Source organism: Rhodnius prolixus, unplaced genomic scaffold (assembly GCF_049639745.1).
Source record: "Rhodnius prolixus isolate KJV_2025 unplaced genomic scaffold, Rpr scaffold_6, whole genome shotgun sequence".
Lineage (NCBI taxonomy): Eukaryota > Metazoa > Arthropoda > Insecta > Hemiptera > Reduviidae > Rhodnius > Rhodnius prolixus.
Window position 1 is genome coordinate 25,826,820 of NW_027411634.1, and position 13,999 is coordinate 25,840,818.

Here is a 13,999-nt window from a genome sequence, read left to right on the forward strand (position 1 = left end):
CAATAAATTGATTTTCCAAACCTCCTTCACCACGATTATTGCAATACTTTTATAATTTTCCCACGTCAGTTTTAATGATGAAAGTTAAAGTTAATTGTAGCTTCGGATTACATAATACTTGCAATTAATTGGTTAGCAAGTTGGGGCAGAGAAATTTGTCTTTTACCCATTCTACCTTTTTGTTCAAATTAATAAATTATTTTGTGCTAGACCTTTGACACCTCATTAACAGAGTTAATGATTAAAACTATGTTAATTATAGTAAATCATTATTTAATAAAGACATAGCATTTCATTCATGGATAAGACTGGAACCATGTCTACATGAACTTCCCGATACCCTTCAAGTTTATTTAAAGAAGTCTAAATTGGGAGGATTCAAAAAAATGGGCAGCAAAAATCGCCCGACCTTCTAATTAATCCATTTTCGGCACTCTGCAAAGCAAGTTATTCAATAAAAAATGGAGAATACCCTCAAGTTGAAAAATGGAAGAATTACGAAGTAATGAGCACAATTAATTATTATTTTTTGCATAAGTAATCTTTCCTAGATTTATTTTCAAAATATAATTTGAAGATTAACGTAACTGAAATAGATAGTTTTTAAACTTGAATACATTAATTTTGCGGCTCTTGATCCTCAAAGTATTGAGTTCTTTCCTCCACTTCAGGTTAGTTTTTATTTTCGAAATGCTGTTTCCAGACAGAGATTCCAGCAATTAAAGGACTTGCTAATTCAATGAAAAAGGCTCATTCCGTAAGACACCTTAAATCAGTCCCTATCTTTAAGAACTAAAATATGTAGAAATCTTGATGTTTTTGTTTCACTTTGCACCATTGTTACTTATGAATGATATTTTTTGTAAATATTGTGACCTCAACTCCTTGCCATAAAGATGTACTCTTTTGTGCAAATAAAATGATTAATTGATTGATTGACTTATGAATGATAAACGTTTCTACTGAAATTCGAAAACTGGATAACTTTTATTGACATGTTTTCCTGTTATAATCAAAAATGGCTGCGACGATTTCCCCTTAAACTTAAACTAAAGCGAAATAAACCTCTCTCTCTCTCTTTCATGTGTAAATTGTGTCCTAGAAAAATTATTTTTGTGAGATTTCAGATAACCCTCTAAAGTGCTTTTTTAAAACAATTTACCAAGTTATTCAGCCTACTATGATATCAAGAAACATAAATCCTCAATAACTTTTTAATCAATCTTAGATACCTACATTCTTGAGCAGTATGTCCTCAAATTCTTCATACCCAGAAAAGTTAGATCGGCTTCAAAATCCTTTCCATCGCAACAGTCGTTTTTCTCTTCTCCTTATACGTATCTCCAGGCGTCCCGTACAACTATCTCATAGTCCTGTACAAGGCATATCCAGCTTCTAGCGAAATTGTCTCTAGAACCCGCTCTCTAAACAAAATAATAATAGCTTTATTTCATAATTTCATTTAAGAGAAGGCAATAAAGGTTTCGCACATAAGATTTTAAATTACAAAAAATATAAAACATATATTTACACTGGGCCAAAAAAGTCTGTGAACACTAACCTAAATTTTATTACTTTTATTATTATCTTATTAGAAACTTCTTTTATTTTCAAATGAAATATACTATTCGATAGAGAGAAACCAGAGTTTTTCATTTTATATTCAATCTTTTATTTTTGTTCAGCAGGAATATCACAATTAAATGTTTAACAAAACAACACCCCAAACGAATGCAAAAAAAGTCTGTGAACAGCTGTATAAATATGTAAAAACATTAAGATAACAAACAGAAAAACGATTGAATAAAGTTTCAAAGTTCTCTATTGTATTGTAGAAACCACTACAGTCAGTTTTGTGAATAAATAATCTAATTAGTACATATTTAACCACTAATATGGAAGTTCCCAGACCAATTCGAGAACTTATTGTGACGTTGCGAAATGAAAGAAAAAGTATTCGAGAAATAGGGAAGATAGTTCAAAAAAACCCTTCAACGGTGCATAATATAATTAAAAAGTACGGAAATGTGATTAGTAGGCCACGCAGTGGACGGCCACCAAAACTTAATTCCTTTCATAAACTGCAAATTCTAAAGTCTGTTCGAGAAGAACCCAGGACAAGCGCTCAAAAATCAGTCAAGAATTATCAAGTGGTTATGTGTAAGCGTAACACCACAGACAATTAGAAATAAATTACATGAATACGATTATTGCGGTCGAGTCCCGAGGAAAAAACCTTTAATCAATAAAATAAATAGTAACCGCCGATTGGATTTCGCGAAAGAATATGTTTCTAAGCTTTCTAGTTTCTGGGAAACCGTAATCTTTTCAGATGAGTCGAAATTCAATGTATGTGGGTCTGATTGACGACAAAAAGTGTGGCGAAAAAGAAATGAAGCTATGAAAATGAAAAATATGAAGCCTACTTTTAAGCATGGGGGAGGCAACATTCTGGTGTGGGGTGCATGAGTGCTAAAGGAGTGGGCAAGTTAGATCTAATTAATGGTATGATGGACCAATATGTGTATGTGGATATATTAAGACGCAATTTAAAAGAAAATTCAAAAAAATTAGGGTTGGAGGGAACGTTTGTCTTCCAACAAGACAATGACCCGAAACATACCGCACCAAAAACTCGGGAATGGCTTTTAAATAATACACTCTGGCGCCTAAACACCCCTCCACAATTGCCAGACCTTAACCCAATAGAACATTTGTGGGATGAAATCAGCCGCGAAATAAATAAACGAGGAATAAAAAACCGTGAACAACTAAAAAACGCTATTTTAGAAGAGTGGGATAAAATTCCAACATTGACGACCACAAAATTATTAGGATCGATGAAAGCTCGCTTGTTGGAAGTGATTAGGAACATAGGAGGTCCTACAAGTTTTTAAAATTTATAATTCACGTACAATGTGTAAGAATGATTTATTTCTGCAAAGTGTTCACAGACTTTTTTTGCATTCGTTTGGGGTGTTGTTTTGTTAAACATTTAATTGTGATATTCCTGTTGAACAAAAATAAAAGATTGAATATAAAATGAAAAATTCTGGTTTCTCTCTATCGAATAGTATATTTCATTTGAAAATAAAAGAAGTTTCTAATAAGATAATAATAAAAGTAATAAAATTTAGGTTAGTGTTCACAGACTTTTTTGGCCCAGTGTATATATAATAAAATTAAACAATTTTTGGATTTTGAATTCATATAACTCAAGTTGGATTAAAAAAAATTGGAATCGACCACTTTAAGAAAAGAGTTAGTGTAGTTTTTTATGAAGCACGGGTTTGCAAGTGGTTTCAAATCCTTCGAGAAACTGTATTTGATAAGGGGGAAAAATGGTTAATAGTAAAGAATGAGCTTCTCTCTCTTCTAAGACACCTAAATAGTAGTTGGACCAAAAAGCCCCACCTAAAAAAATAACCAATTCCTTTACTTTTAATTACTTCAAAAAAATCTTCGATCAAGTTTAAATAAAGTATATGGTTAATAGCTGGTATTTTTGTATTTACGTAGTTTGTACAAAAAGTGATAACAAATATTAAAACCTAACCCCTAGATATTTAAAAGAACTCGATGGGAAAAAAAATTTATGTTAAAATGGGTCGGAATAAGTTGTGGACCCTTTTCTTTAATTCAAATACTCCACCATGTTTCACCATTAACAAACCCATCAGCTGTTCCACTAGCTTTGCGATTTTCTATCACTCCATGTTGTAGGTTTCTTCCCTACTGAAAGAGGACTAAATATGTGTATTTGCATATTTTTTGTTTTTTCTACAGATTCAATGGTGCAAGCATATGGTACAAGTTTTTCACACGCTATTTCGTTTTCATTAAAAAAAAAAAAAATGCATTTCACAAAAAAGTAATATTTCGCAACACTATGGTAGGAAAAAGTCTGCGTTAAAATGAAACCAAACTTTTTTTTATTAGGAATCCATTGCATTTTCAGTTTTTGCTTTTATCAGCTTATGAAAAGATTTTAAAAAATCGACTACGTTGAAATCAGGAATTAAAACTGTCCGGTAGGACAGTTGTATAAGGGTTGATCGACAAAAAGTGCACGAAAAAGCGTAACGTTGAAAAACACCCAACTTTGACAATTTTTTTCTCTTTTTCTACAAAAGATAAAATTCCCAAATTTTCTTTAAAATAAAGGGCAAACCCTCCTTTATAGATGTAATTTTTTTGCAACAACCCAGATCTAATAGTTTTCAAGAAAAAAGTTGCCGAAAATGAGCAAAAACGGCTTTTTCAAAAAATGTTCTTGTTCTTGTTACCTTTTTGTAAACAACGTAGCGCCTAAACGCGTGAACCGATTTTCATGAATGAGGCGTCATTCGATTCGGAATTTTATGTAGATGTGCCTTTTGGGGGTCTCGACCCTGTACATCGAATGGGAAAGGAGTTAGCCCCCTTAATGTAAGGCCCCTTCCAAAATTATTATTACTAATTACTCTGTAAATCTTGGCCCGATTTTATTAAAATTTGGTAGGATGATAGGGTTAGGGCTGCCCTACGTAACATTAAAGCGGCGATCAGCTCTTACACTTGTTAAGGGGAAGTATAGCAATCGTTTCAAATTATCGACACGCGAACCGATTTTCATGAATGAAGTGTGATTCGAATTGAAATTTTGTACAGATTTACACTTTAAAAGTCTCGACGCAGTGTCTCATAAGGAGGGGAGTTCGCCCCACCCAAATAAGGCCCTTTCTAAAACTATTATTACCAATATTTCTATAACGGTTAGCCCGATTTTGATAAAATTCAACTGGAATAAGTGGTTAAAGCTCCTCTACGTTGCTGTGAAGTGCTATCATGCTCTTGCATCTACTAAGAAGAAGTACTGCAATCGTTTAAATTATCAATGAGTGAACCGATTTAAATCAATGAATTGTCGATTAAAAAATCTTTGCCTCTTAGGGAGAAGTACTGCAATCGCAATTTATTTTTCTTACTCCTCTTAAAAGGAAGTACTGAAATCGCAGTTTAATTTTGCTATGTACGTACAAATACCTTCCTACATTATTCAAAACGCTTTTTCAAAAAAATTGTTATTGAGGATGGTTTGGGGCACCGCAACTATAATCAATCTTTAAAAAGATCTCTCCAGTGGTAGTTATGGTTCCGACTTACCACCTTATCAGGTTATAATGATAGAATTGCTTATTCCAAATTTTAAAAAAATCTGTAAAGCAGATATGTAACATTCCAAATAGACAAAAAGGAAAATCTATCCAAAAGGTACAAAAATCTCCTTAACAAAAACTTACAGTTTAAAATGTTAAGTATAAGGGTTGATTAAACGCCAAAAGGTACACAAATCAGCGAGTACCCAACATTTCATTAATATTTAAGTAATTCTACTGCATTAATTTTCATTAATAAGTTATTTTTTAGAATTTATTAGATGTCACAGACCCTTATGCTGGCCATTTTCGTCTACAAAATATATGTTCAAGTAGCACTGTAGATTGACTGTAATATCTAGTTATTTATAATAATCAAACTACTAATTACAGGTTTAAAAGAAAAACGTTATAAAAAATATAAAAAAAAAATATGAGGCTAAAAAATTCAAAACCTTTTTTAGAAAATGCTTACACCAACATACATCAATGATTTTGTTTATTTTATTTATTTATTTTTATTTTTAAATAAAAATCGTCGGTTTAAGTTCATTCTTCGATTAAAGTAATTGTTATTTTATGAAGTAGTCAAACGTTTATAATAGGTAAACAAACGTTTACAATAATTGTTGTTGAATAATCTACTTGTTATAACTGTGTGTTATTTGTGCTCACGAATATTTCGGTAAGACGAATTCAAGACAGTAGCCTACTCTAACTTTGTCTTTTTCTACTTTAACATGCATGTACGTATATGTGATTTATCATAATTATAACAAAAAAATATTATGAATGAAGTGGCCAGCATAAGGGTCTGTGACATCTAATAAATTCTAAAAAATAACTTATTAATGAAAATTAATGCAGTAGAATTACTTAAATATTAATGAAATGTTGGGTACTCGCTGATTTGTGTACCTTTTGGCGTTTAATCAACCCTTATACTTAACATTTTAAACAGTAAGTTTTTGTTAAGGAGATTATAGAAGTTGTTTTAAAAATCAATAAGTACTTCTTGAACAAGACTACAAGAGCGCGCATCGATCAGTGAAATAGTCTCTCTCAGTATTGGAAGATTTCAATTTTAAGCTTCTCTTTCTTTGCTTTAAGGATAGCTTCTGGCTCACAGATGGCTTGCAGCTTAAGTTGTAGAAAATATTGAAAAAGGATTGCTGAAATGTAGAAAATGTAGCCAATGTTTAAAGAAGTAAACCATTTTTAAATTTTAAAGCAAAAAATGCCCCACTTTTTTACTTAGAATTACTCATTTCTATTTAAATTAAGGTAAACTATAAAACATCTAGTTAATATCAAAGAACAATAAAGTAATGCACAAGCAGTTAGTAGCAGCAGTAGATCTGGAAATAAGCGGACAATTGGCGAACGTAATATAATCGCTTACTGTCAAGGTAACAGTTTATTAATTGAAACCATTTTATCTGGCAGTAACTTTTTCTTCTATACAATTTCACTGCAGTAACTATAGTAACTTTAGATTCAATAGAAACCCATAGTTTGCTACTTCTCTAGATTAAAGAATCGATTCCCATTATTAGCAACTAGATTTTAAGACCAGCTACCCACATTTTTCTCTGGGAACAAATTACAAATCGTTTACGGACCAAGGAAAACACTTTATAAATTTTAATGGCTGCTAGCAAGTAGTAGTATATCTATTTCATTTAATGTTTTATCTGCATTCGATGTTAATAATCTAGTTTGTTTAACAATGTATCTATCCATTTATTATTTCCTCTGTGACGCAGGTGAGTAGACTTTCTTTGAAGCCAATTCCTAAGGGTTCTAATCTAATCCAGACATCATTCTAATAAGCCATTTATATCATGAAACTGTACAGAAAAAAAAAAAATGAATTACCGAAAAAAAGGCTAAATCTTAAAACTACAACGAGTTGTAAAAAGTGCAAAAAATATGCTGAAATATATATACATGAACCAGTAAGTATTGTCCATAGGCCTACTGCGGGTAGTACATCTAAAGTGGAGTTCAATGACGTATTGGCCAACTTCATATTTTCCACTGTTCTTGAGTGACGTCACTTTAATTTTTTTTTTCTAAAATCATTACTTTTTTCCTATAAAAATGTTGTTACTCAGAAAGTTTTAGTCCGAATTCGATTCTAATGACACGGTTAGAAAGACAGATAAATTTTCTAAAAATTGATACCATTTCGAAGCATTAGTTATTCTCCAAACAGCCTCAATCTTCCTCCGAATGCTGGAAAAATAAAATAATCGAAATTTTCAAGAAAACTCATTAGGCCCTTATGTGATCATTATCAGACCTAGGTGCTGGCCACTTTTTATAAAAGTTTCTTTGTTTAATGGGCTTTAAAACAGTATATCATTTTCCAGGATTCCTTTTATCTTCGTATGAGAAATTACGTTTGTTTTATAAGAAAACGTGTTCACGAGCACTCAAGTTTAAGAAATGAGTTTTCTTAAAAATTTCGATTACTTTTATTTTTCCAGCATTCGGAGGGAGATTAAGGCTGATTAGAGAAAAACTTATGCTTCAATATTGTATCAATTTTTAGAAAATTTATCTGTCTTTCTAACCGTATCATCAGAATCGAATTCGAACTAAAACTTTCTGAGCAATAACATTTTTATTGGGAAAAAGTAATGATTTTAGAAAAAAAAATTAAAGTGACGTCACTTAAGAACAGTGTAAAATATGAAGTTGGCCAATACGTCATTGAACTCCACTTTAGATGTACTACACACAGTAGGCCTATGGACAATACTTACTGGTTATATGTATATATAATGAGTTGGCTATGTGTCATACATTGCACTTCCCCAGTCTTGGGATTAAATGAGCTAGCAGTAAAAATAATCTCTAAATTTCAAACAATTAATAAATTTTAGGGTTGTTCTTTTTTTACCCTTTGCAATATAATTTTATTGTTCGATAACTTTAATATCCTGCGGTTATTGTTAAGGAAAGGCACACAATTTATTTAATAATTTATTAATATAAACTGCTCCACAAAAAAAGTGGCGCACTTTGAAAAAAGCGTTTATTTTTTGTTTTATCACATTTTGGGGAAAGATTATTAGTTTTAATTATTTTCATAAACTGTCAGGGAACAATTAATCGAAACAAGGCCCAAAGTTTCTTGTAAATAGAGAAGCAATTCCTCGTTTAATCCCCTTCGGTCTTTTTGTGTAAACAACAACGTGAACTTTACCTCAACAGTAAATAAATTTATTGACCTCTACAGTTGCGTTTCGACTTTTTTCAAGCTGAAAGCATTGCAAATTCTCAGAAAATGGTGATTACTTCAGAGCAAGTGGCCCGTATTATTGCAATAGTTGAGGATGGACGGAGACAGCGGTACGCAGCACGAACGTTAGGGTTGCCTGAGACCACCGTCCGTAGAGCCATCCATCGTTACCGGGAGACAGGCCTCTGCACTCGCAGACAAGGTTCGGGTCGACCAAGAGCCACAGAAGCACTTGATGACCGATTTATTAGAATTCACACTCTGAGAAATCGTACATCAACTCCTTCTGAAACTGCTCAAACACTGCTTACTGTTCGTAGAGTTTCAGTCAGTGCCGAAACTGTACGAAGAAGGCTCGCTGAAATGAATTTACGCCCTAGGAAGCAAGCCACAGGACCATTGTTCACCGTAGACCATCGGAGAGCCCGTCTAGAGTTCGCTAGGGAACACCGCAACTGTCTGAGAACGATTGTAGAAACGTTCCCTTTTCAGACGAGTCCCGTTTTGCTCTCTACGCACCTGATGGGAGGCGACGAGTTTACCGAAGGCCTGGGAAGCGCTACGCTCCGTGCAATATTTCTGGTAGACTACCATTCGGAGGTGGTTCTGTGATGGTGTGGGCTGAGATTTCTATGGGGGCTTAAACTGAGCTCCACGTGTTCAACAGGGCAATCTTGAATACAGATTTGTATGTGAGGGAAATTTTGCAGCAATATGTGATACCCTATGCACCATTTATTGGGGAAAATTTTATTTTTATGCAAGAAATGCCCGACCACACACTGCCGCCTGTGTTGTTCAATATCTCCACGATACTGGCATTCGTGTTCTGAGATGACCAGCACGCAGCCCGGATTTAAATCCAATTGAGCATCTTTGGGATGAGCTGGGTAGGCGATTAAGTTGGAGAAATAATCCTCCCAGGAGCTTAGAAGAGTTGCGAGGTGCTCTGGTGGAGATATGGGAGGAATTAACACAAGATTTCGTGAGAAATTTAATAAGGAGTATGCCGAGGAGGTTGGATGCAGTAATGCGAGCAATACACGTTACTAAAATTCTTTTTCTCTATTTTTAATCGGAAGAAATACTTTTTTTCAAATTCATTTTTGGCTGGGAAGTACTTTTTTTGTTAAATTAAAGGTTTTTATTTCTTTTAGATCATTTTCTTATTTTATTTTAGCCCTCCCGTAACTTTATACTTCTTATATTTGCTAACTAAAATAAAATGTAGAACAAAAAAGTTACAGAGAAAAAAAATAACGCATTTTTAAAGTGCGCCACTTTTTTTGTGGAGCAGTGTATAATAAATTTCACCAATTTATTCAATGTATTAACTTAACAAGACTTCTCCATGGGCAAATTTTTACGCCACTTTTTTTAAAATATTTCTTGTCTAACTTTGGTCCTACATTCGCTTTCCAATAAGAAATATTGCTAAAGAATTTTCAATATGCTGTTTGTCTGGACACAATGGTACAACCTACTGTAACAAACCCTTTACTGCTTCTACAACTTTGTGGTCTTCCCTTCAACATCTGGTGGCAATGTTTCTTTCATAGGCTAGACGTATTACTTCCAGAAGACATCTGTGCACTACTATGCTTAATCCAAATCCTTGGTCCGGAATACAAATTGAAACCAATATCCTATTTTACTTACTAGTACTACTGCTTTTATGACAAGTGAAAACATTGATTTTGCGACTAATTATCGAAATTAAATTATTGTCGACAGTAATACATGGGTTGTATTATGAAGTACCCAAAATGAAATAAAATGTGGGTGAAGGTGTTGACAAAATATTTCAAAAACGGAAATTACAATATGTACAAATTTGCCATTACAATAGACAATGATGGAAATATGCTGGCAAGAGGATTTTTCTTTAAAAGTTTTTTGTCAAGGTTACAGTCATGAGATTTCCTAGTTTTCTGTAACTCAACCATATGTGGGGTACATAACCATGCCCTGAAAAACGCAATATATTTGTCGAAACGTTGGCAAAAAGAGAGTTATTGTTTTTTATTTGGACCGATTCCTCGCCAATTTGAATCCTTAATATTTTATAAATTAGTTAATATTACCTGATTTTTTAACTTTTTACTTATTTTTCTTCCAAATGGCTAAACGTTTCCCTACCTCAGCATTATAACGTTCTGTGAAGTACACAGCGTCATGAGTAATTCGCACTGAAACCAACATAACACAAATGTTACTTTTATATCCATTTAATGTCAGGCACTCATTGCACATAATACGAATTGAACTAAAATAATTTTTATCTACTAGCCATATTGATTCTCACTTATCAAATAAGATGTCAGCTTAATCAATCTAAGATTCACACTAACCCTTCAGTACAAAGAACCAAAAACAATAAAGAAATAACCCTAATACCGAATCTTTTGTTTACGGGTGAAAAAAAATTAACATAACTGAAAGCTCTAATTACATACCCTTGATGAAAATGACCAGTCAACATTGTAATAATGCTGATGAGAATCTAACGTTCATTGTATTCAATGTGACGCGGTAATGTTCATTCATACTAAAAAGTGTTTGCATAAACTTACTCTCTGTCCTAAGGTAATTCCTATAAATTTATGAACTTTCATTTTTATAAAATGAGGGTAAAGATGAGTTTTTGTTTTGTTACAGGTTAAATGTCCTTGGACTTTAAATTCATTTTTCATTATCATTATTATTACCTCAGTTCTTCATTCCTCTTCTATCATTTTAAAGGGCATTTTGTATCATAATTTTGTTAAACATCTAATGATTTTCGTTCAATCTTCGTTACTAATTATTAAATCAATATAATATTATACCGAAGCACCGTTGAATACAAGTTTAATACAATGGCTCTCTATGAATTTGAAACAAATAAGGAATTTTTGGAGAGCTGTATAATTAAATGGTGGTCGAAGTGTGTGTTTAGGCTCTCAGATGCATCGAAAATCTCTCCTCTGGCGCAAAGATGCAACAGCTTGTTGAAAAAAATAATTAACGACTCACAACGTGTAATCTTTTTGTCCAAGTCTTCAAAACCTTATTTGCGCCAGGAATAATTTTACGTAATTCATTGGATTCCTTTCACTTTCTTATCTTATTCAGAAATTGATGCACGCCTTTTAATTTGTTTTAAAACATTTTCCCAATCATTTATTAAGACTAGTCTCAGTTAGTTGCAGTTTTAGGCAATCTTCTAAAACGTCACTTCAACACAATGTACGGCTTCACCAACTATTTAATATAATAAGGCATTAGAAACATTTCTACATTTACAAATTTAAAGATTCGAAAATAAATTATTTTTAGTATTTATCTTACAAAATGAAAACCAACTTTCCAAATTTGGTGGTTGAATGCTAGAAACGACAATTGTAATTTATGCAGGCCAACGCTAACTAGTTAATTAAGGAAAACTAAACACGTTCGCTAAAGTTCAAATTTAGTTAATGAAAATTAGTCAATTTTCAACCAGTCAAATAGCAGTAGGAGAAGGGCAAAATCGAACTTTACATAACTGAGCAACCGCTCCTAGTAACGATGGATCGAACTAATTATCAATCTAACACCTTTTCACTTAACAGATTAAGAGGTGGTCAAAGGGTGACATTCTTAAAACATGTGAGAAGACGTTGGGGAAGCATTTGGTGACTAGAAGTGATTATGCCTCAACTTGTTTCTAGGAGTTTTCATGGACGCCAGGAAAGTTACCAAAATGTTCGACTGAATTTTAATCTCCTCACAACCCTCCAAATATTCTTATAATTTTGTGAACCACAGTAGTTATCAATAGTGAGGGCATGTTAATTGCATATTTGTATCTGTATTTTTTTTTTAATTAATTTTCTGGAAATTTCAATTAAGTGAGATTCTGAAATTGCTTCTAAAGAACTGATTATTTACGACCGCCTAAGCAGGTTAGATTTATTAGCTCAGAGCTGGCTAATTGTTGAGATGGAATTAGTATTGCTTGCTGCATGAGACAAGTCAGACTCAACCCCTCTTTTCAATGGTTAGTATTACTCGTACCATATGTATGATTCAAACCAAATATTATTAAATTATTGGCTAATGTAAAGAATAGCGCCCGGAGGTGTGGCCTGTTTATTTTTAGGGCATGCGCAGTGCAGCACACTTACCGTTGACTTTTTAAACTACTTCCCGCCAATGTTCAAAATATTCTTTTTAAATTTCTCAACTTCCCGCTAATGTGCTGTATATAATTTTTTTGAACTTCTTACCAATTTGTATTTAGCGCGCATGCGCAGTACACTTACTGCACAGTAACTGCTTCCTTTTTCAATGTATTATCAGTTCCCGCCAGTGGCTACATGTGCTACGTTTTTAGCAATTTTTGTTACTTTGTAGGTGCCTATTTTTTGAAACTCCATTAAAATGAGTGTTTTGAATTTAGAGTTCTTCTACTTGTTAAAGCATGAATGTAATATGAGTGAGGATGGAGAAATGAAAGTTTTGCAATTTTGTATGGATGTTGCTTTAATTGGTAGAAGATATGTATGCCCGAAGTGTGGATGTGATATGAAATTGAGTAAACAAAATAGTGCAATTGATAAGTATGAATGGAGGTGCCGAGTGTATTCGACCCCTTCTCACGATCTGAGAAGAAGTGTGCGTAAGGGTTCCTGGTTTGAAAGAAGTAAGATTGCTTTGATTGATGTGCTGTTGATGACTAAGTTTTTTGTACAAAAGAGGACGCAACATGATGTTTGTTTTGAATTGAGCTTGAGTAGCGTATCTGTGTGTGACTGGCGAAGTTTTTATAGAGAGGTGTGCATGGAGATTGTGATAAATGAAAGTAGTATGCTTGGTGGCGTCGGTAAGATTGTGGAAATAGATGAAAGCAAGTTTGGAAAGAGAAAATACAATAGAGGTAAGCATGTGGATGGTAGATGGGTGTTTGGTGGTGTGGAGAGGGGGTCCAATAAATGTTTTTTCAGGGTCGTTGAAACTAGGGATAAAGATACGTTGCTAGATGTCATTAAGACTTTCATACTGCCAGGATCTACAATTTACTCGGACTGTTGGAAGTCACATGACTGTCTAGCAGACGAAGGGTTCAAGCACTTGAAAGTGAATCACTCCCTAAATTTTAAAGACCCGAAAACTGGTGTGCACACGAATGCTATTGAGGGAACATGGAGTTCCATAAAAAGGCAGCTACCAACTAGGACCGTCACTGGCCAGTTTGACTCTTATTTAGCGGAGTATATGTGGCATAGGAGTCATTCTTCCAGTGGCGACCTAATGCGAGATTTTCTGGAGGGTGTAGCTGCCGTATACAGGCCGCCTGAAAGGGATTAGCCATATTAAGGTAAGCTGTTTTTGTTTCTATCATTATTTGTTTGAATCGCGTGTGTGAACTCTATTAAACATTAGGGATTTTATCTATTTAGGTAGAAGGGGTGTGGGGGGCGAAGCCCCCACAATGAAAAAAATTTATAGCAGGGGTGTGGGGGCGCAGCCCCCACCAAAAGGTTTTCAGTCTTAAATAAATAATTCGAAGTGATTCTGATTCGCTGTTACCATATAACCCGCCAGATTTAAATGTAAATATAAAATAAATCTTTTTATATTTACATTT

At 33.5% G+C, this 13,999-nt stretch overlaps 1 protein-coding gene across 1 annotated transcript; it reads left to right on the plus strand.

The window, feature by feature from the left end:
• The first annotated feature begins 12,843 nt into the window (after positions 1-12,843).
• On the plus strand, positions 12,844-13,719 carry LOC141460450 (uncharacterized). The gene has a single exon (XM_074140445.1). The coding sequence runs from the start codon at positions 12,844-12,846 to the stop codon at positions 13,717-13,719; it is 876 nt and encodes a 291-aa protein (XP_073996546.1).
• Positions 13,720-13,999: the final 280 nt, after the last annotated feature.

Coding starts and splice junctions, on each gene's coding strand:
- LOC141460450 (XM_074140445.1), top strand. CDS start 12,844: ATGAGTGAGGATGGAGAAATGAAAGTTTTGCAATTTTGTATGGATGTT.